This window comes from Polychytrium aggregatum (assembly GCF_025602895.1).
Source record: "Polychytrium aggregatum strain JEL109 chromosome Unknown BJ171scaffold_33, whole genome shotgun sequence".
Lineage (NCBI taxonomy): Eukaryota > Fungi > Chytridiomycota > Chytridiomycetes > Polychytriales > Polychytrium > Polychytrium aggregatum.
The window spans coordinates 142096-163515 of NW_026516235.1; the positions used below are offsets into that span (position 1 = coordinate 142096).

A 21420-nucleotide genomic window follows, 5' to 3' on the forward strand; every position below is an offset into this window, starting at 1 on the left:
CATGATGCGGCTGCTGTTTCTGCCGACATGAATACATATGTTCCAGTATTATCGAAACCCAAACGCGAACACACTCAAGCTCCACGTCAAAGCGAGCCATCGCCAGCCAGCCTGGGCCGCTGATGGACTGGTCGACGATTCACTCATCAACGACATCCATTCCAGCACGGACACACCTTGATAGGCACATGCATGCCATACTCTCTCCGGTGGCGGAGGCGTCGCCCAATGAGAGGAGCCCTTGGACCGGGTGCGTCGTCTCCCTGCCCTGTCTCCAAGTGATAGATCGTCGCGTTATGGATGGCTGAAGTCCGTGCGTGCGCCGCGAAGGCCGAAGTGCTAAATACAGTCGGCCCAGAAAGAAACGGGACAGTTCCTTCCTGGCATCAGATGTCTGAACCCCGCTGACTGACTGTAGGCCCAGCGGGCAAGCCATGGCATTGCACTCCTGTCTTCGTCGGCAATCTCTTTGTTGGTTTGGGAAGCACAGTCTTGAATACACCCGGTCGATCTCCTGTGGCGATGATCGACTGGCATACCGAGATCATGTTCCTGGCTGCATTGATGTCTCGATCCCACAGCGTATGGCAGCTTGTACAGCTCCGGACAAAGTGTGGTGTATCGATATCAAGATGCTCGACCTTCTCGAGTCGCTTGGCTTCCCGACAATGTGAGCACACCTGGGATGTGTTGAACTCGTTCACCGAGCACACATGAATGAACTGCTCAAAATACCGAGCGAACCTGAGTCTCCTGGGACTGGAAGCATATCCCTTCCCCTGTTTCCAGGATGCATTCCCAAAGGCAATCACCACTTCGGTCTCCTTGGACATACTGAATAGCTATGAATGCGATGAGTGGGTGTGTGTATTCAGGTTCCAGAAATACACACTGTCCTGGCTCAAAACGGGGGTGTCCCATTTCATTTTGGAAACGCTGTAGATGGAATGTGTGTGTATTCGGGGTCCAGAGAAAGAAGGGTAGCTTTTGTTTTGGCTCCAAAAAAGGGATAAATTAAGGGAGGTGCGTGTTCAAGAGGGTGGGATGAGCATAGTAGGTGGGAGGAGAAAGAGGAGAAAGAGGAGTAGCCAGAGGGTCGAGAGTAGACAGTTGCAAACGCCAAGGGAGCCAAAGGCGAGCGTCAGTCAGTGCGCCAGTCAGCGCCAGCAGTTTGCACGCAAGTGAGCCAAAGTTGAACAAGAAGCAAAGAGTATACATGGAAAATCGATCGAGGTGAGTCCCCGAACGAACAGAGTAAGCGGATAGGCGAAACTGACGGTCGCAACGAGACAGGGACGCGAAAGGCAAGGCAAAGTAAGGGAGCAGAGGACAGGGTCCGAGACACCGGTGGTGGCCGCCAGAAAAGCCCGAGGGGCTGCCAATAGGGGATCCTGTAAAGCAGCAGCGCCCTCAGAGAAGCCCTCGGAAAGGGGGCTCTATGACTTGTCTTCGGATGAAGCCAAGGCAGCCGGCGCAGCCGTCATGACCAGCGTCACCGGGGCTTCTGGCGATGTTGACGCTGGTGCTGTTGCCAGCGATTCATTTTCCAACGAGCCTACGGGCAAGGCGATCGACGCAACGGGCTTGCCAGCGACCTTGTACTCGAGACTGTTGGTCCAAAAATGCGAAATGTTGGCTTGCAGGGCCGGCAGCACGCCGTAGAGAACACCGCTGACGGGAAGCGCGATCCAGTCCAGGAGATTGAGGAGGCTGCGAGTCGACACAAACTGGGACCGCTTGCCGAGGTATTGGACGTTGCCGGTGGACTGGGCAGCGTGCTTCCAGCGGCCGATGGCGATCCAGTGGTGGTAGAACTCAAAGACGATGATGGTGAGGACGAAGGGCGCCATAGCAACGTTGCGCATCATCCCGGCAATGTTGACGCAGGTCATGACGTAGCTATCGAGGGTGGGTGGGTTGCTGAGGCGAGAGAAGAAGAGCGAACCGACTGTGCTGTTGGGCAGACTCACGCTTGTGATCAGCATCACCAGCACAATGTGGATCAAGAAGACGTGGAGCTCGAGGATGCGATAGACCATGTCGAGGTAGGTGAGCAGGGGGAAATGCGACGGCGAGACTTGGTTTTCGATGTCGATGGCAATCTGTTTGCCGGTGAGGTAGCGATACATGTGGTTGAAGGTGCGCTCGAGGACATAGCCGGTGTCGAGCGATCCCCAAAGATGGCGACGGCTCTGGCCGTACCGGGCCCAGAGGGTCGAGAACCAGTGTTTGCCTTCGATATTGCACTGCGACGCCGGGGAGTAGACGCCGACAATCTCCAGCGAGCCACCCGTGGCAAAGAAGCACTTTGCGTACATGTGCATGTCCTCGCCGATGGCTTCGGGACCGACGTCCCAGAAGTCGACCGACCGGGCGAGGTTCATCGAGACCGAGTAGGCCGAGGTGGGGATCTTTGTGCTCGAGCCTTGGTACATATTGGAGATGCCGCCGATGGCCCACATGTTGTCGGCGGTTCGGACGATGAAGGGGATGTCCTTGGCGTTTCTGTGTGAGGAACAGGGGAGGCGGCGCGGTGAGTAAGCTGACGGCCACAGTTGCTTGGAAGGAGCATTCTGGGGTGCGGCTCCATCGACGAAGGGGAGGGCTGATGGTTGTGCGGAGGGTTACCTGTCAAAGACAACCGAGGTTGCAAACATCATGCGGTTCCGCTTCTCCTGGGGAGCGATGCCAAAGTGGTAGTTGATAGCCATGAAATAGTCTTGAGTGAAGCAGGTGTCGGCGTCCATGACGGTGTAGACATGGTCGTTGCGGTCTTCGATCTTGATGCTCATCTGGCGGGCGGCCCACGAAACATTGCTCGATTTGCCACGGATTTCGCCGACAAGGCCCGAGGGATGCTGTGTAAAGTCGATAAACAGGAACTTGTTCCTGAAGGCCGCAATCAAATCGTTGGCCTTGAGCTCGCTCCCCGACTCGCTGGCCTCCATGGCGAGGCAGATCTGGAGCAGGCGGACAGGACGAGGGGGGGGGAGGCGGCTTTGTGAGTACGAGAACCAGCAAGCCCAGCAAGCCTGGGCAGATAGCCAATCACATGCACAACAGGTGTGCTATGCGCACGCGATGCGCAGGGCATGTGCAGGGGTGTCCGGACGACTCGGCAGCCCCGAGCAGCGCAGCCAGCCCGTTCGCCAAGAAACGACCCGTGACCTCCACCAGCTCGTGTGCAACAGGAATCTCGGGCAACAGCAGCGGCAGCAGGGCACGGCACGGCATGGGGGGGGAGGACAAATTATAGCAGCAGGTGTACCTTGTACTGAGCCTTAGCGATGGTGTGACTTGCCAAGACGTCGAGGGTCTCGGTCAGAGTACCAATGTCCTCTTTGTAGTTCGGAATAATGATGACATGTCGCACTTGATAGAATCTGGAGTTGCGTTTGGAATCGACCAGAGTCACAGCCGAGCCGTCAGAGCTGGAGGCGTCGGAGTCGAGGTCCTTCTCGGGGAGAGCGGTACAGGGACTCGAGACAGAGGCGCTGGTGTCGACCAAGTCGGTCGAGTCGGGCTTCTGAGCATCGGCCAAGACCAGAAGTGGCGGAGTAGGGCTGGGAGTCGGCGCGGGCTCGGGCGACTGGGGGGCATCGGCCAGATACTTCTGGTACCAGTCGGTCTTGGAGTGCTTGACCGAGGCAAAGTAGATTGCGATCATGGCCCAGGCGGTGCGGAGGCCGTTCAGGACAAAGATGACTTGCAGGAAGAGATAGATTGCAACAAAGAGTTGAGGGGTGAAGTAGGGACCGATCGAGGAGATGAGCAGGGTGCAGATGAGCCAGATGCCCGGCAGCCGCTGGAAGACATGTTTGGAGTATCCGCTGGGATTCATGGTTGACCTTGTGGGTGGGATACTTGATGGACTGCGAGATGGAAAGTGCAAAGACGGGAGCAGGAGAAAAGGGAGAGAGGGGAGAGAGAAAAAAAAATGGAAGCACAAGGACCAAAGGGCCGGGGGATGGAGAGGCAGGTTAGCACGGGACTCGCGACAGCGGACAATCTCGACGGCGGAACGAGGGATGCCGACCAAGCGATGCCAGATATCGACGAACCAATGTCAGTGCGCCGGAACAGGAGGAGCGATGGGCAAAATGGTATGAGGACAGGCAGATGCAAGAGGGATGGGTTTGGATAGACGGGGCCGAGTGAGGCTTGATGCACAGCCCGACAGGCGGGAGTGTAAAAGGGGAGTGGATGGACTTTGAACTAACAAGAGGTTCTGGCAGGGATGAGGTCCAGGGCGCCAGGACAGCGAGAGAGAGCGACTTGCCTAATAACCGAGGGGCCGTTCCGAGGTGTGCGGATTATATATAGCGAGATGCGTTCCAGGAAGCATGCGGGGGGAGCGCGGAGATCGGCAGCGGCAGAGGCGTGCCCACAGGAATATATTGCGGGCTGGGCATGGAGTGAGCATCGCGAAGGACGAGAGACGAGACGGCGGCGAGACGGGGGCGAGAGCGGCGATTGTGCGGTGCTCGGCGAGAGAGACGAGGGCGTGGCAGAGCACTCAGTCCCAGCGAGGCCGAGTGGGAAAACGGGCCATTGGCGGTGGCTGGGACCTTCGGCTTGTTGGGCCTTCGGGCCAGCGAGGTCCTCGGCCCCTGCACGCTTTTTTTCGCTTGCGCTCTGGCGAATGGCGGCCTGCAGCCAGACAAGGACAAGGCTGCGAGCCCCGAGGACCGGTGGTACGCGCTGCCCACATAACAAACCCGTGCGACGCGCAGGATCGCTGGCTGGAACAGCGGCCGGTGCCTGGGGACGACGAGGGCCGGTGGTGTTGGCGCTGATGTTGAATTGGTGTCGGTGCTGATGTTAGATTGGTGTCGGCGTCGGCGCGAATGTTAGATTGGTGCCGTGTTAATGTTAAGTTGGTGCCAGCGCAGTCGACCGTGGATGCACTTGCAATTGATGTCTGAACGTCTGCATTGACCATCCCAAGCACGGATGACGAATCCACTCGGCCAACAAAGCGGCTGCTCGATGATCCCAAACTGCGCCAGCCAGACGACCAACACAAGCGGCTGCGCGCGGCCAGTCCGCCCCGTGGCAGCAGCTGCTGCCACAGTCGCGCCTGCAAAACGGCAAAACAGTGCCCGGCAAAACGGAGGACACGTCGGGGGTCGTCGTTGGCCTGCTGGCGCCCACGTCGACAAATCGATACGCAGTGATATGCAGCAGAGTGCGGCGGTGATATGCAGCAGCAGGCACGAAGCAGCAAGCAGCACGCTTCTCGGCCTCTGCGCGACCTCCTCTAGGCCCACCCGCCATCCCGGCCGTCGAGAGGCCTCCGTGCCGACTCAATCCGAGTCATATCGACGTGGGGTCCACAGCCATGCATCGACAGCGGCACAGACATCGCGGTGACTCTTGGCAGTGGCTCTTGGCATGGACCCGGCAATCGTCCGCGTTCCTCTTGCCCTCGATCAACCAATCCATCAGCCGGCGTGTGCTTCTCAGAACATGGAGCCCGCTGTGGGTGCCACTTCATCCCGCCGGTGTTGATGCCTCGGCGAGGCAAGGTTTCCAATCCGCAGGATATCCGGCGGCCAAAAGCTGACCACGCGCCGACTGCCTCGCGGGACACATGAGCCACCCTGCCCCACCGATATACTCCCGGTGCCCAAGACAGCATCCGGGCCAGCACGGTCGTCCGCAGGCGGCGGTCAGCAGTACTCTCGAGATGCCGAGATGCTGCCCGCCGTCGTGTGACGGCACAGAGTATACCCGAGTCATCCCCGTGCTGAGAAAACAAAGCAACCTGGTCCGCCCGACTCCTTATGCCCGCTGCATGTCCCAGAAATCCGGAGGTTCTGTTCATGATGGCCGCCATGATCTTGGTTGCATCGCACCCAACAGCCATGGCAAAGGTCCCAGACTCAAACTACTGGCAGACGATCGCGTCGCCGCAATAAGTATTCAACAATAGTCATAGACAAGGACCGACATGCATTCATGGTGTCCTATCTCACTTGACCCTGCTCGCCCCTCCCCGTTTACATCGTGGAACGAGCGTTGTAGGGCATGGCATCGGTAAAGGCCTTGAGCTGGGCCGGAGTGATCGAGAGCGGCTGATCCATGACGTTCCATGCAACTCCTTCGGTGCAAGGCGGGGTCGTCAGCGAGCCCGAGTAGGTCCAATAGTGGTCGTACTCGATGCGGTTCTTCATCAAGTCGAGCCGAAGCGAGGGGATGGTGTTGTTGCCGTTCGCCTGCTTGGGGATCTTTACAACGAGTGACATCCCAGCAGTTGTTAGTCTGGTGTTTGCTCTCCCACTCTCCAGCCACAGGTGCTCGGTTGCTTACGTAGCGGACGAGCTGATCCAGGAAGGCGTTGGGCTGGCTGCCGAGCTCAAAGAAGACGCCGACAACAGCAAGCTTAGGAGGGAGGTCCGAAGTGGCATGGACAAAGTGAACCTCGAGCGGGTAGTCTGCACATGGAGATCATGAACAGGGGCTGTTAGCACCGCCAAACTTGCACCGCGTGTTGGGCTGCATGATGTCACCGACAGACGTTGTGCTGTGCCAGATTAAGGCTGCTGAACTCACACTTTTCGTGCTTGTGGTGCTCCGAGGGTGAGTGGAAGTGGAATTGCTTCAGCTGGTAGGTCTGGTTGCTGGCAAGCTTGATGGTCGATCCGGCAGGGATGTTCACCTGGATAGTGTGGCCGTTGTTGACAAAGCTAGCCTTCTGGACCGAGCTGGCCCAACCAAAGGACGGTCGGCTCTGGTCATACAGCTGCTCGTCCTCAAGATTGATGGGCGACTGGTTCTTTCCGGCGCTGCAAGTCGCAAAGGAGGGATCGAGCTCGCCCCAGTGGGCCGAGCCAGTCTTGCCCTCGTAGCTCCAGGTGCCGCTTCGCTTGTGCAAGTACTGGTGGGCGATGACATCCGCCAGGCAGTTGACCGGAGAACGGGCCTGCAGCCCAGACTCCTGAATCGGAGCAGAGCTAGCGAGAGAGGCAGTGGCAGCGAGTCCGACGAGAGTAGTGGCCAGGAACTTCATTGTTGAGGTGGGAAGAGGCACGCGAGAGCAGTCGATGTTGAACAGTTGATGTTGGATGGTCTGGACCGGGATGGGGATCGCCCATTTATGAAGGCCGCGGCTCGCAATGGCCGTGCCATTAAGTTTTTTCTCTGACTCATGAGTTCCAGTGATCGGGGATAGGGAGGAGGCACAGAGTTTGCCTGCTTCAGTAAGCTATGGCAGGCCATGGCAGGCTTCGGCTTCCCAGAGCACATGGGCGATCGAGCCTATGGTTGCACCGCCCCGCCGAGCTTCCTTTTCCTCGACCTACCGAGCTGACTGGCCATCTCTAGCGTCAAAGAATAGAGTTATCGTCATTGGGCACTGAGTGAGATCCGGCAAAACCTTGGGGCGACCGCATCGGGCCCACCGCACTGTAGGATCAGTCTGTGGGCTGATTCACACGGACGAATGAGACTCCTCTCCACTGCCACAGAGTTTTCAGAGTGCGGGCACATGACGCGGCAGGTCCTGTATACATAGCGAGCCCAACCTTGCCCCAGGCTTTCGGAGGCACTTCTCTGTCCTGCAAGGTTGGAACACGGATCGCCAGGCGGCACAGCAACGAAATGACAAACACCTGATGAGTGCCGCTCAAGTGGTTACCGCCCCGAGTGCCCTTGGGGAAGTGCCTTCTTTGCGGGCATCATCAGAGTTTCGGGATGCAGTCTTGCGTTTTCTCACCCCCACCTGGCCAACACATGCTTGTGGAAGAGCAAGGGCGCCTCATTCCATTTCGCAACCATGTATGGCCTGTCCCGCTCCACCAACGCTGCAGCCGCAACCGGGCTGTGTATGTGCAGGGAAATGGTGTATTGGCGGTGCCAAAGGCCACCCCTGCTGACAGGCATGTGGGACCAGCCAGCGACAGCGACGGCAGCACAGAGCCTACTCGTCGACCGTCCACTGGGTCCGCATCTTGACGTTCTTGGGGCCCTTCTTATGGCGCTTGTCGTTCTTGACAGAGTTGCCGATGAGTGCCTCGGCCGTCACGGCCCCACGCGGCGCCCTTCTGCCTTTGCCTTTCAACGGAGCTCGCTTCTCCTCGCCCACATCGTCCACGCGGTTCTGGTGCGGGAACATTTGATTGCGGTTAAAGTTGCCACGCGAGAACTTGCCAACAGTCTTGGCTTGGATGTGCTTGCTGTTGAAGAACTCCGAGTCCATTGTGCGTGAGGGTGCCTGTCCGCCAGGCAGGAGGTGGTGGGAAACAGAGGGCAAAGGGGAGGGGTTGAGCGGTACTGCCTCGCAATAACTCACACTTGAACCGCCTGCCGGCCGAGACCGTCAGCTGCTCATCCAGCTGCTGCCCCGCGCAGTTCGAGAGATCACTTACTTGAGATACAGGCGTGCCGTCGACATAGCCAGGTGTAGCAATGGTCTTGCGCTGGAAGCGCTCTTGCAGGTAGATCTCGGCGTTAAAGTGCTTGGCATCGTTGTTCCCAGGCGGCGGATGGCAGTACAGCAGCTTGCCCTGCATACAGCACCGGGTCAGAGCGATGGTGTGAGTCAGGACACGAGCACCGGGTAGGTCTGACATGGGGTCCGTCTCCAGAATCGGCCACGACGGATCTACCTAAGCGATGCAACATCGCACACGAGAAGTGAGGCAGCTGGCTCGACAGTGGTCCCTAGACTTACGTTGACATAGTCCTTGAAAACATATCGCGACGCTCGGGCTTCATCCGGGTTGCCTTGGTACGACTTTTTGAATCCTCTAGCAACTGTCAGAGGATGCGCGGGTCATGGCCAGTTAATGTACGTGGACAGCATCGATATCAAGATCATCACAAGTGCGAACGATGATCAAGGCCAGCGGCAATCAAACCCCCGGCTTCGCATCTTGTCTTGACAACCGTCTCAGTCGAGTAGCATCGGCGCCGTCTCAATTATACTCACTTGCATAGGCAGAGAGAAGCTCCTCTCCAGTAGGTGCACGGTCAATTTCTAGGCCCTCGGCATCCCGTGTGCGGATGCGCAGACCGTAGATGCCCTCCAGTGCAACTTTGGGGATACGCTGGGTCAGCAAACCAGCCGGCCCAGTGTGCTCGCGGAGTTGGTCGATGGGCAGAACGCCGTTGAGGACCATGTCGGCTTTGGTGGTCGCAAAGGTGGGGAAGACGAGACCAGGGCAGTCGCACAGGATCATAGAGTCGGACAGATGGATGGTCTGATGCATGGACAGTCGATGAGCAAACTAGCTGTGCGATCCAGCAGCTGGCGGTGGCAGCAATGCACCCTGCATAACCACAGTCACAGTTGCAGCCACAGCTACAGACGAGAGGCAGAAGCGTATACTAGATGCGAGCTCCATGTTGGGATGCACTGGGTCTACTCCGGGGCAAGACATCATTGTTACCTGGAAGTGCTTGGTCTTGCCTGGGGTGGCGGCAACGGCGACCTTCTTGGCGCCAACGAGGGCGTTCAGGGTGGAACTTTTACCGACGTTGGGGTAGCCCACGAATCCAATCGTGACCTTGTTTCCGTGCTCTGAGGACGAAGCAGCGAGGTATCCATCAGTGGGCGGTAGTCTTGGTCTGGGCCGGCCTGGCGACCGCTCTCGCCCGGGACACTCATACCCTCGTCTCGTACACGGGCTTTCTAAGCTCACCAGTGTTCAGGGGCTCGGGGCACTCTCGCTCGAGGAGCTCCAGCAGGTCGTCGGCGGAGAGAATGCGGACGCGCTCAGGGAGGCTTTCGTCCCGCTCGGCGTAAATCTCGACGACATCTTCGTCCCGGTCGCCGCCGGGCTCCTCTGGGGATTGGGCAGCCTCCTGATACGGCTCATCGGCTTCTGGGCTGGCATCGCCATCCTCCTGGGCATCTTCCCCACCAGCCTCGTCCTCGGCCTCGTCTTCGGCCTCGACGGCTTCATCATCCTCCTCGTCGTCACTGTCGCCTTCGCCATCGACCATGTCCTCATCCTTGAAATTGCCCATCAACTCAAACAAGTTCTGCTTCCGAGCGGTTTTCAACGTTCGGTCCTGTGTACGCGATTCAGATCGGCGTTGGTGACGGTGCAGTGACATTCAGAAACATCAGTCCATGTTATTCTTGCAGAGGGGCAAGTCAAGGCCGTGTAGCTTATAATCGACAGCGCTGCAAGCAGTATGGCGACCGCTACCTTTTTCATGCGTTTCTCCAGTTCAGCCGCCTTTTGTTCCTCCAGCTCCCTTTCGTGCTGTTGACGAGCCATGGCGGCCGAAAAGAATGTATAGCGGATGCCTTCCTTCTCAAAAAAGTCTGCCCACAGAGTTCTGGCGAAGGGTGGGGGACGAAGGCGCGGATCAGAAGAGTGGCCTCAGCGAGCGCCAGTGCAACAGCCATGTGCGTTTGACACAGCCGCAGCTTCCACAAAAGATGTTCTGGCACACCTCTGGTTGAGAGTCAGCATATCGGCCTTGTTGACAAGCAGCAGGCGCTTCTTTCGGTCATCCACTTCGCCGACGTAGGTCTCCAGGTCCGTAGATCGGAAAAAGAGCGGGTTGCGCGCATCGACGATCTGGACGATCAGGTCCGAGCGCTCAATAACTCGCCAGAGCTGCCGCCACACTTCAAGGTTGCGTTCGTAGGGAGTCAAAATGAGACCCTGCTCTTCTTCGAGCCTGAGCGGAGAATTGGAGCATTTCGATGAGATGTGCCGATAGCCAGAGACGAGGCGACGAGCAAAGAAGATCCGTCTCATCAGCCAGGACCATGGAGTCTGGGAAAAGGACTGTGCCTGCAGCACCAGACCTGACGAGTCCGATGACTCCAAATGCCGTCTACTTACTCAACCAGGCCACGGCGCCATTCGAGGAAAGACTCGCGCTCGGCAAGCTTCAGCTCCTCGCCGGTTGTGGTCGAATCCCACTCGGGTCTGGACGACGAGGGGCAGTCGGTGTCGGTTTGCGGATCAGCAATACACAAATAAATGATCTCAGTTCGAAGTCGAGTACATATGCACAGCCGAGGCAGGTCCAAGATGTTTGAGTGGGTATACATCCAGCAAACTTCTCCAAGCTGCTGCTGCTGTGCCTATGATCGCCAGTCATCACGATTGCATGTGCGCCAGAATGCGTGGGCATGGGCCGCATACCGTCTTGGGATCGTCAGACGCTTCTGGTGCTCCAGATGCCTTCGCAGGGTTTCCTTCTCCTTCTCGGGCGTCAGCAGGAACGGATTCACATAGGGATCGCTCACCACGGTGACATTGAGGCGCTCTGGTTGGTTGTATCGACGAACAGCAGCGGCAAAATAGCGCAACGAGATCAGGACCAGCACATTCGCACGTAATCCGGGGTGCCCAGAGTCTGACCATCGGCCCTCGGCGGGCATCGCGAAGCATCGAGGAGTATCGGCGAGCATTTCAAGTCGGCCAAGCAGCAGCGGCAACGCTACAGCGATATGTACCGGCGGCAAAGTTTGTGCCAGCCAAGGTGGCAGAGTTCAGGAAGGCTTCGAGGTCGTTCTCCTCAGTAATCGACTGCATGTTGGTCAGGTCATCGTCCTCGACCAGGGTTGTGTGCTGGGGAAGGTTGGTGGAAAGCAGGAAGGTGAAGGGTGGATGATGAGCGAAATGAACGAAACAGCACGCCCAAGATTATCCTGGGTGAGCCGGCGGCGAGGCGACACACGAGCATGTTGATTTCCTCTCCCTCCCACCGACTCTGCAGCGTGCGTGAGAGGGTGCGTACCCTCAGCGATCCATCAGGATTGATTTTGGCATTTGGGTTCTTGCTGAACCGGCTCCGAATGAGAGACTTTCCCAGAGAGGTATTTCCTTTCTTGTTGTGGCTCATGGTCGCTACTGTGGCTCCGGTGGACTGGCAGGGTTGGAAGGCGGATGCGGCTGGACTCTGTCTGCACTGTTGCTCGGAGGTGCTTGATGGCAGCGGGAGCCGTTGATCCTGGCCGACAGTGCGATGGAGCCGATGCCAGTCCAGGATGGGACAGCCCAAAAAAAAAGCTGTCGGAGTCGCCGCCGGATCGAGCCAGGGACGCATCACGTGGCTCGCTGGAGGCATTGGCTTGGACTTGGTGGACTTGGTCTGGGTTGCGACAGTGCCGTCGGAGACGAGGGAGGCAAGTGCACAGTGGATATGCTCTCTGCTTTCTGAATGGTCGCTCAAACGCAGATGGACTGCCGCACTCCATGCATCTCCCTGCTCACGCAGGACACCCAGGGAAATGACGACCCACTTGGCCGTTGCTTGCCAGGTGTGTGATATGATCCGACTACGGCGTATCTTTTGTCCGAACGAGACGATGTGTTCGATTGTTTATTCAGCAGCTGCAAACATTCCAGAGGTCTCGATCGGGTGTGTGTGGGCAGCGAGGGGAGGCAAGCGAGTCGACAGCCCGTCGAATCCCCCTGCACCTTCCCACGCGTCAACAAGCGAAATCGGACGGTGTCGGGATGCTGCAGATGGGTTCCAGCGAGAAAATCTGGGATGCAAACAAGGCCCCGCTATGAGATCCCTCAATGGGTACCTATAAAGCAACTTGCACCGACGGTGGTGCTCCGCAGACGGACGGATGCTATCTTGGACCCTCAATTCGCTCCATCACCCTGCAATAGCTAATCGTCAGAATGAAGTGCTTGTCGAACCTACTCCTCATCTACTTTCTGGTCGCAACAGTCCTTGCTCTCCCAGGCCGCCACCAGGTCAGCAGTGCGACTGCGGCTGCAGGAGCTGTTGATACGATTCAGGCGGCAATACCGCATCCGAGGGACGTCTGACCCATACTTACGCTCGGCTCGCATTGCGGCTCAACTGGTCATCAGCGCCGGGACGACAACGGCAATGGAGATGGCGGAGACGATCTCCAGACCAGCGACGACCCTGAAAGTGATTCAAACACTGCCACTACCAGCGTCATCTCACCCACCAGCGCCGTTCTTGCTCCCACCTCGTCGCACGCCGCCCACGCAACAGCGACAAGCATCGGGGGCGGTCAGAAAGTGCCAACATGGAGTGGAAGCTACATGTGCTCCACCTACCAGCTTTGTACCAAGAGCAGCGGAAAGGTGGGTCAAGGCCAACAAGACGGAAGCGGTCATGAATGGCCAGGAGCAGCGCACGGCGTGCTCGATGCAGGTTGTTTGGAACCACTGCCGCTCACGCCGGTCCTTCTGCCTTCTCTTGTCGTCATCGCATGGGCATACGACCATCTTCCACACCACAGTACTGCTGGGACTATGCCCTCTCGCTTGCGGATCGGCCCATTGGTGCCAAGGATCTGTGCGTCGACTGCACCAGGCTCCTCATCAACGACTATAATGCGCTGAGGGCAAACGAGACATCGTTCCCGCACCGGGTCCAGCGCTACATGTATAACCTGGCAAAGTCCACAAAGAGCATCTGCGGCTCGAGCTTTGTGGATGTGGGCCCGATCGTCTCGTCATCGGTTCTGTCCCCGACCGCTTCCGCTGGCGCTGGGACTAACCCAGGCACTGGCAGCAGCGGGGCCCCTGGGGGCTCGACCAACACAAACACCAATGCCACAGCCAAGCAGGGATCAGCGGGGTTTGTCGCCAATGCTCAGTGGCCGCTTGCGGTATTCTGTCTTGCCCTGAGCGTGGCGGCTTTGACGCAGTAATATCATACTCGATTGGCATATACAACCACCCCACGGAGCTCGAGGGGGGGGAACGAACCAAGCGAAATGTGCCGAGCCAGAGCATCGCTGCCACTGCCCACTGGCGCAAAGGCCGGGATAGGCCAGACGTCGTCTCTGGCTGGGAGAGAGTTGCCTCCGTTGCTCTCGCATTCGGCGGTAGGGAGGAGGCACCAAAGAGGGATGGTGTGCATCCTCCACAATTCCGATGCTTGGATGAGTGCAGATCGCAGACGGATCGCGCCGGGCCAAGGTTTTATAGTCAATCCCAGAAAAAAAAAAAAGAGACACCCGTGACCACAACCATTCGCCACACACTCGATTTCCGCATCGCTGCACTGAGAGCCATCGCTTGCATTCAGTGACCAGATGACCCACAAATGGGCCACTTGTGCGATGCGTTTCTGGATCTGAATCGAGGACGCCACTGTGCAGTATTTCTGCCAGCCCAAAAATGCGCTGGATTTGAGGAGATTCTTTCTTCCCCAAAGGCAGAACCAACCATCGTCGCTATTTTCTCGCCAGATGGCTCCCAAGAGAAAGACACCCCCCGACCCCGACCCAGGATCACCCACAAGGCCCTTGGTCTGCAGGAATGGATGAGCACCACACCAAGTCCCAAGATCCCTGGGGTGGCTTCCTTCCTGCGATACATTCACTTTGTTTGATGGAGACATGCTGGACAAACAGCTGTCCTTCAGCCTGACCCGGCGACGGCGATTCAAGCGACTCGATCTCCACAGCAAGCGACAGCGCACTGTCCACGAGATGTGCAAGCAAGTCATCGACCAGGCACCAAAGGAGACCGAAGTGGTGATTGTCTTTGGGAATGCCTCCTGGAAGCAAGGGAAGGGATATGCATCCAGTCCCAGGAGGCTCAGGTTCGCCAAGTACTTTGAGCAATTCATCCACCACCAGAGACGACCACCAGACCGATCCGTCTCCAAGATCCATGTGTGCTCGGTGAACGAGTTCAACACATCCCAGGTGTGCTCACATTGTCGGGAAGCCAAGCGACTTGAGTCACCCGAGTATCTTGATATCGAGAAACCACACTTTGTCCGGAGCTGTGCAAGCTGCCATACGCTGTGGGATCGAGACATCAATGCCTCACGGAACATGATCTCGGTATGCCAGTCGATCATCGCCACAGGAGATCGACCGGGTGTATTCAAGACTGTGCTTCCCAAACCAACCAAAACCACTCGATTGCCGACGAAGACAGGAGTGCAATGCCATGGCTTGCCCGCTGGGCCTACAAGTCAGTCAGCGGGCTTCAGAAGCCAGGAAGGAACTGTCTGATATAATATGACCGACTGCGCCACGCCCTGATCTGCATCCGCCCCGGCTGTGTTAGTGTTGGTGTTTGGTTTTGGTTGCTGGTCAGAGTGGTGGGGTGGGAAACAGTGTATCGTTGGAACGCAGCATCCGCACGATGCACCCATTCGATTTGCGGATGCGGGCAGCAGGTCGCGATGACAATCAGATTTGTATTTCCCTTCTTGGTCCACCGCTGTGTGGATGGCCCAAAAGCCACTAGTGCACACCAACACGCTGATTCTGCTACTGCTTGGCGGCCTTCAGGAACTCAGTGACGCTCTGCGGGTTCTTCTTGCCCTTGGACGCCTCTACGCCGCTGCTGACGTCGACCGCGAACGGCTTGCCGCTCTGGCGGATGGCTTCGAGGACATTCTGAGCAGTCAGGCCGCCAGCAACCCAGATCGGGATGCCAGCGTCGCTGCGGTCGTCTGCGGTGTGCTGGACATGGCTGGCGATCGCCCAGTCAAACGTGAGCCCGCTGCCGCCTTGCTGTTCCAGGCCTTTGACGCCCGTGTCGAGCAGAGCGCCGGCCAGGTACGATGAGCCTTGCTGGATTCGGGCGCGGATGCTCTGCGGCGTGTCGTCCTTCATGACATGGTAGGCTTTGATGACAGGGACCGAGATCAGCCGAGCCAAGCTTGGGTCTTCGTTGCCGTGGAACTGAACCAGATCCAGTCCAACCGCGGCGACAATTTCGTTGATGTAGTTGACGGCGTGGTTCGAGAAGACACCGACAAACAGCGGCCCTCTGCGGTTCGCACGCGACACTCGATCGCGAATTGCACCAGACGTGGCCTGGTACCAGAGCGAGGCACTCAGGCCGGGCAGGGGATATGGCATCTGAATGGCCTCTGTTGGGCCGGTCCCAAACTCGGCACGGACACGGCCGACAATCTCCCGGGCCGTTTCCAGCGTCACTTGGCGTGGGGAGGATGCAAAGATGAGTCCGATGAAGTCGGCGCCTTCCTTGGCGGCCAGCAGAGCATCCTCGACGTTGGTGATACCACAGATCTTGGCCAGAGTGCGAGGAAGCGGCCGGGAGCCATCGCTATCCTTATGGTCGTCGGGGAGTCCGCGCAGCTCGCGGATGAGGGCACCCTTGTCGTTGGCGCGCATCAGGGCCTCGCCCACGAGAACGGCTCGTGCGCCGTCGGCAACGTATTTTCGAACGTCGGCCCGGCCGGTGATGCCACTGAGGGCAATCAGCATTACATCCTTGGGGACCATGCCCGAGAGGCTGCTGGTGCGGTTCATGTCGACGTTGAAGGTGTTGAGATCGCGGTTGTTGACGCCGACGATCTTGGCGCCGACTGCGATGGCTCGCTCCATCTCGCGGACACTGGCAACTTCCACGAGAGGCTCCATGCCGAACACGCGCGAGTACTCGAGCAGATCCTTGAGCTTCTCGTCGTCCAGGATCGCAACGATCAGGAGCAGCGTGTCGGCGCCGTAGGCACGAGCTTCCAGCACCTGGAACCGGTCGACAACAAAGTCCTTGCGGAGAACCGCGGGTCGGTCTTCCACGCCTTCAAGTGCAACTCGGACTGCACGCATGTCCTCGAGATGGCCCTTGAACCATTTGGGCTCGGTCAAGACCGAGATGGCGGCGGCGCCACCGTGAGCGTACTGCAGCGCCTGAGTGGGTGCATGGGCGTTGATGTCGATCGGACCCTTGCTCGGGCTAGCTCGCTTGATCTCGGCAAGGACCGCGACGAGGTTGCCGCCGGTAGCGCGCTCGAGTCGCTCCTTGAAGTCGATCTGGCGGGGGGCAAGGCCGAGAGCGATCGTGCGCTGGAGGTGGTACTCGCTGTTGCCGGGTCGGGCACGAGCCTCCGAGACGTCCAGCAGGCGCTGACGATAGATTGTCTGCAAGATCGAAGGAGCTGCGGCGGCAGACTCTCCGGGACGAGAGGTTGCCTCCTTCGAGCCACTGGCAGCAGCCCCGGTCGAGTTCATCTTGGAAGCCTTGGCCAGATCGATGCCGCCAGAGCCATATGCTCCGCCGCGCTTCCGAGCACCGACGTTGTCGAGCGGCTTGACGGCACCAGGGTTGACCTTCAGCGTGTTCCAGGTGCCGCCTTCCCACTTGAGGAAATTGGCAAACATGGTCTTGCCGGCTTCACTGGCGATACTCTCTGGATGGTACTGGACGCCCTCCATCACGTAGTGGCGATGGCGGACACCCATGACGAGGCCGTTGGCAGTCCAGCTCGTGATCTCGAGCTGGTCCTCAGGCAGGGTCTTGGGATCACCGGCCAGAGAGTGGTACCGGGTCACCTCAATGTTCTGCGGGACGCCCTCGTAAAGGCCCCGCCCGTCGTGGGTGATGGGCGAGGTCTTGCCGTGGACAATCTCGCCGGCATACGTAACTGTGCCGCCGTAGACCTCGTACATGCACTGCTCGCCGAGACAGACACCCAGGATCGGGACCTTGCCAGCAAAGGCTCGGATCACGTCCATGGAGATGCCGGCGTCGACGGGCTTGCCCGGGCCAGGCGAGATGACGACGTTGCGGGGCTTCATGGCAAGGCACTCTTCCACCGTGACTTGGTCGTGGCGGAAGACCCGAACGTCAGCACCGAGCTCCGACAGGAACTGGTAGACGTTCCAGGTGAAGCTATCGTAGTTGTCGATCAGGAGAGTGATTCCGGACGACATTGTGCTGGTTTTGAGTGATGACGGTAGAAAGAGATTGGGTTGTTGTTGTTGTTGTTGTTGTTAGGGTTTCTGGAAAGCTGTGGGATGTTGGGTTGATGATCTGTCGATGTGAATCCAAGGACTGGGAGCTTAGTCAATGTAGATCTGCTGTTCGAGGAGCTGGGCAGTCTTCTTGAGTTGTTGGAGTTCCTGGTAGTGCATCTCGGCACGCTGGAGGGAAAGCACGTTGCTCTTGAGCTTGGTGACGGTTTCTTCGTACTCGCTGGTGGGGACCGAGTCGTAAACAATGCCAGCGCCGGCTTGGAAATGGACCATGCCGTCCTTGAAGAGCTGGGTTCGAATGGCGATACAGGTATCGAGGCCGCCAGAGTAGGCAAACCAGCCGACAGCACCGGCATAGATGCCGCGCTTCTCTTGCTCGAGATCGTAAATCAGCTGCATGGCTCGCACCTTGGGGGCGCCAGAGACGGTTCCGGCGGGAAAGATGGATCGGAATGCATCAAACCGGGTCTTGTCGCTGCGCAGCGTACCCGAGACGTTCGAAACAATGTGCATAACGTGGCTGTAGCGCTCAATATGCATGAGCGAGTCGACCTTGACGCTTCCGGGCTGGCAGACGCGGTTGACGTCGTTTCGACCGAGATCAACCAACATAATGTGCTCGGCACGCTCCTTGAGATCGCCAAGGAGATCGGCTGCAAGGGCGTCGTCTTCTTCGGGAGTGCGGCCGCGACGACGGGTACCGGCGATGGGGTGAGTGTAGACAACATTGTCCTCGACCTTGACGAGCATCTCAGGCGAGGCACCGACCATCTGGAAGTCTTTGACATCGACGTAGAACATGTACGGGGATGGGTTAACGCTGCGCAAGTGACGGTACGCATTGAAGGGATGGATCGCGGTCTTCTTGGAGACGCGGCGCGAGGGCACAGCCTGGATGATGTCGCCTTCGTTGATGTAGTGCTTCAGCGTCCGAACAAAGCCTTCATAGGCCTCCTGGTCGACGTTGGTGGTAGGTTCATTGATGACAATGGGCTCCTGGTGGGGCACGGGAGTGTGGTCGCTCGAGAGCAGCTCGACGATACGGCGGATCTCGGAGGTGGCGCGGTGGTATTCCATCTCGATTTCGTGGTCAAACATCTCGCTGGTGTCGGTCTTGAAGTGGCTGGTGACCTTGACAACGTGGTGCAGGTGGTCGAAAATGACAATAGAGTCGCACATCATCACGACGGCGTCGGGGAGATCAAGGACGTCCTTGAGGGGGCGGTTGGTTCGGGGCTCGAAGAAGCGGACGCAGTCGTATGAGACATAGCCGACGGCTCCACCAGTGAATTCGTGGAAGCCGGGAACGTACACGTATTTGACGTCTTCGAGTTCTTTTTCAATGGTGATCAAAGGATCGCCCTTGTGAGCGTATTTGTCACCAACATGGATGACTTTGTAGGGGTCTGCGGTGCAGTTTGAGGGCGGATCGAGCGTTAGTGGCCCACACTGGGCAGCACGCAGGGGGGACGCCTTTGTATGTGGCTACCGGGCAACTTGCACCAACGAGAGCAATCGAAGCAAAGTCCAACGGACACACCAACATCGCGCTTGCGGCGATGGCCTCAGCGAGATACCCAAGTGGCGAGAGCACGTACCGGCACCGATAAACGAATAGCGGCCAATCTTTTCTCCACCAGCGACGGACTCGAAGAGGAAAGAGTAATCGGACTTTTCAGAGATTTTGAGGTACGCAGAGACAGGGGTCAGCAGATCGGCAGCAATTTCTTGCTGGATCGGGATGACGTTTCCTGCGCCAGAGGCGACGAACTGCTTGATTTCGTCGAGGGAGGGCTTAAAGACGGCCTGGTTGAGATACGGAGAAGCGCAAGCAGTGGTGCGGTTAAGATATGCCCTCCATCGACACGTCGATTAGACCGGGCGAGTCAACAAGAATACGACATTGCCCTCGGCGCGTTGGGCCAGAGCCAATACATACGGGCATTTTGGACAGATTCAACACTGAGAGATCGGTGACAGAGGGTGGGGTGCTTAAAGCAGCAGGGGGTCTGCCGAGGAGGCAAGAGAGGCGACAGAGGGGGAGTCCTACACCAACGCCAATAGCAAAGCAATAGCAAGTTAGCGGCCGTGGTATCATCAAGCACCGTTGCAGACAGACATGCTGCATTGCACATGCGATGGTCAGAGCCATTGGCTTTGCGGCAGGTACCCAGCGGAGCGAGTAGCGGGCCCAGGTGGGGATCAGCTGCACTGTGTGGCGGCTGGGATCGTTGACGAGATAGTCTCTGTTGAGATCGCGCGCAATGTTCTTGCGGGAGTGGGTAGAGTAAGCCATGCTGTAGGGGATATAAATGGCGTCATCGTTAGACAGGACCAAGTAGCGGCGAGGAGACTGGTGTGCGGCGGACTGAGTGCATATTGCCCACAGTCCAAGTCAGCAACGCACCTCTTCTTGATGCTTGAGATGCGTCGGCGGCGGTCGCGACAGAGATCCACCAGGGGACGAGTGAGGGGCATGGACTGAGCCTTGGTCTTGGCACCAGCGGCAACGATGCTACGGGACATACAAGCGGCAACATGTCAGCGGGTCAGCGACCCGATTCGATACGGCTGGAGGCTTTGCACGGTAGTTGTCGATGGGCAACAGTCCATCGTTGCGGCCTAGACCGGCCAAGGGTGATTCAAGGATGCAGCCGAGTTACAGACCTCTTCGAAGCGGCAGTCTTTTGAGCAGCAGCAGCACGGATAAAGCGGCGTCGAGTGGCGTTCAGGATACGGGAATCCTGGGCAGGACGAGCAGGAACAACAATGGGCACAACAGCCACGACAGGCGGAAGGCTGACGAGGGCGTCTCGGTACGAGAAGGTCTGGATGGCGTCGATAGAGGAGCCGACGGGAGTGTTCTGCGGTTGGCAAATCCGGTGATACGAGACGGCGGTGAGATGCGGTGAACAGGTCCAAAATGCCAAGAGAGCGGCCCGCAGTGAAAACGACCAACGGTGACAGGCCGGTCAGGACAAGACAGCGAGACAAACAGCGCATCCCTTACCATGGTCTGAGCAGACAGGAAGGGGAATTCGTCCTTGGCAGAATCGCGAGCAAGGCGAGCAACATAAGTCCGGGATCGCTTGGCAGCGCGATGACGGATCTGTCTCTTACGAGAGTGGCCACCACCATTATGGAGGTCCTCAACGCTCTGGGAGGCGGAAACCGAAACATAGAATCAGATACGATGCTCTCAGCCAGGAGCACGGCTGGGGAGACGGGTTTGCTGAGCCGCTGCTGGGCAGTTGCTGGGCAGTTGCTGGCAGTTGCTGGTCGGTGCTGGTCGGTGCTGGTCGGTGCTGGGGGTTGCTGGGGGTTGCTGGGGTGGCTGAGCAAACACGCGAGAGCGATGATGGATGTTTGCAGATCGCCCACCCAGCATCGGCACCGAGGCAGGAACCAACTCCAGGAGCCAGAGCATCGACAGAGAACATACCGAGGCGGAGGACACTGCAACATTGATGTCGTCTCCGAACACGGTCAGGCTGAAGGACCGTGCAGAAGACGACAAACTGGTGGGGCAACACCAACCGAGGCTAAACGACGAAGCCAGGATTGCGTGCTGGGGAAGGAAAGAGGGAGGGGTATGGGAGACCAAAGACGGGCTTGATGCGTCTCGGCTGGGTAAACAAATAGAAGCGGAGGACAGGGAGCAGCAGTTGGCAGTCGGCGGTCGGCAGGTGGCAGGCAGATGGGACAGGCGTTGCAGAGCGGATGGATGCGATGCGGTGGAGGAGCAAGAAAGAGCAAGAGAAAAAGGC

The 21420-nt window shown here is 58.2% G+C and overlaps 6 protein-coding genes across 6 annotated transcripts; 1 reads left to right on the forward strand and 5 right to left on the reverse strand.

Moving 5' to 3' along the window:
* Positions 1–1327: 1327 nt before the first annotated feature.
* Positions 1328–4250, reverse strand: BJ171DRAFT_187135 (glycosyl transferase family group 2-domain-containing protein). Its single transcript, XM_053106134.1, has 4 exons — positions 4062–4250; positions 3269–3872; positions 2629–2960; positions 1328–2505 (listed from the first exon to the last, which is right to left on the reverse strand). The coding sequence occupies exons 2-4, from the start codon at positions 3839–3841 to the stop codon at positions 1437–1439; spliced, it is 1974 nt and encodes a 657-aa protein (XP_052964262.1). The 5' UTR covers positions 3842–3872; positions 4062–4250; the 3' UTR covers positions 1328–1436.
* Positions 4251–5893: 1643 nt separating this feature from the next.
* On the reverse strand, positions 5894–7316 carry BJ171DRAFT_461594 (carbonate dehydratase). Its single transcript, XM_053108485.1, has 4 exons — positions 7305–7316; positions 6556–7143; positions 6313–6437; positions 5894–6230 (listed from the first exon to the last, which is right to left on the reverse strand). Exons 2-4 carry the CDS (start codon positions 7010–7012, stop codon positions 6003–6005), a joined length of 810 nt encoding a protein of 269 aa, XP_052964263.1. The 5' UTR covers positions 7013–7143; positions 7305–7316; the 3' UTR covers positions 5894–6002.
* A 511-nt stretch (positions 7317–7827) lies between these two features.
* Positions 7828–11951, reverse strand: BJ171DRAFT_515143 (P-loop containing nucleoside triphosphate hydrolase protein). Its single transcript, XM_053111898.1, has 12 exons — positions 11710–11951; positions 11426–11540; positions 11112–11235; positions 10806–10892; positions 10408–10638; positions 10158–10290; positions 9645–10017; positions 9393–9523; positions 8933–9203; positions 8675–8757; positions 8370–8507; positions 7828–8215 (listed from the first exon to the last, which is right to left on the reverse strand). Exons 1-12 carry the CDS (start codon positions 11812–11814, stop codon positions 7922–7924), a joined length of 2085 nt encoding a protein of 694 aa, XP_052964264.1. The 5' UTR covers positions 11815–11951; the 3' UTR covers positions 7828–7921.
* Positions 11952–12266: 315 nt separating this feature from the next.
* On the forward strand, positions 12267–13845 carry BJ171DRAFT_515147 (uncharacterized protein). Its single transcript, XM_053111899.1, has 3 exons — positions 12267–12584; positions 12767–13041; positions 13200–13845. The coding sequence occupies exons 1-3, from the start codon at positions 12466–12468 to the stop codon at positions 13613–13615; spliced, it is 810 nt and encodes a 269-aa protein (XP_052964265.1). The 5' UTR covers positions 12267–12465; the 3' UTR covers positions 13616–13845.
* Positions 13846–14987: 1142 nt separating this feature from the next.
* On the reverse strand, positions 14988–17764 carry BJ171DRAFT_187191 (indole-3-glycerol phosphate synthase-domain-containing protein). Its single transcript, XM_053106135.1, has one exon. The coding sequence runs from the start codon at positions 17609–17611 to the stop codon at positions 15197–15199; it is 2415 nt and encodes an 804-aa protein (XP_052964266.1). The 5' UTR covers positions 17612–17764; the 3' UTR covers positions 14988–15196.
* BJ171DRAFT_628536 (anthranilate synthase component I) lies at positions 17741–19949 on the reverse strand (the record flags this gene model as incomplete). The annotated part of the gene is made up of 3 exons (XM_053115571.1): positions 17741–19059; positions 19252–19459; positions 19824–19949. The coding sequence occupies 3 exons, from the start codon at positions 19947–19949 to the stop codon at positions 17741–17743; spliced, it is 1653 nt and encodes a 550-aa protein (XP_052964267.1).
* Between the last annotated feature and the right edge of the window lie 1471 nt (positions 19950–21420).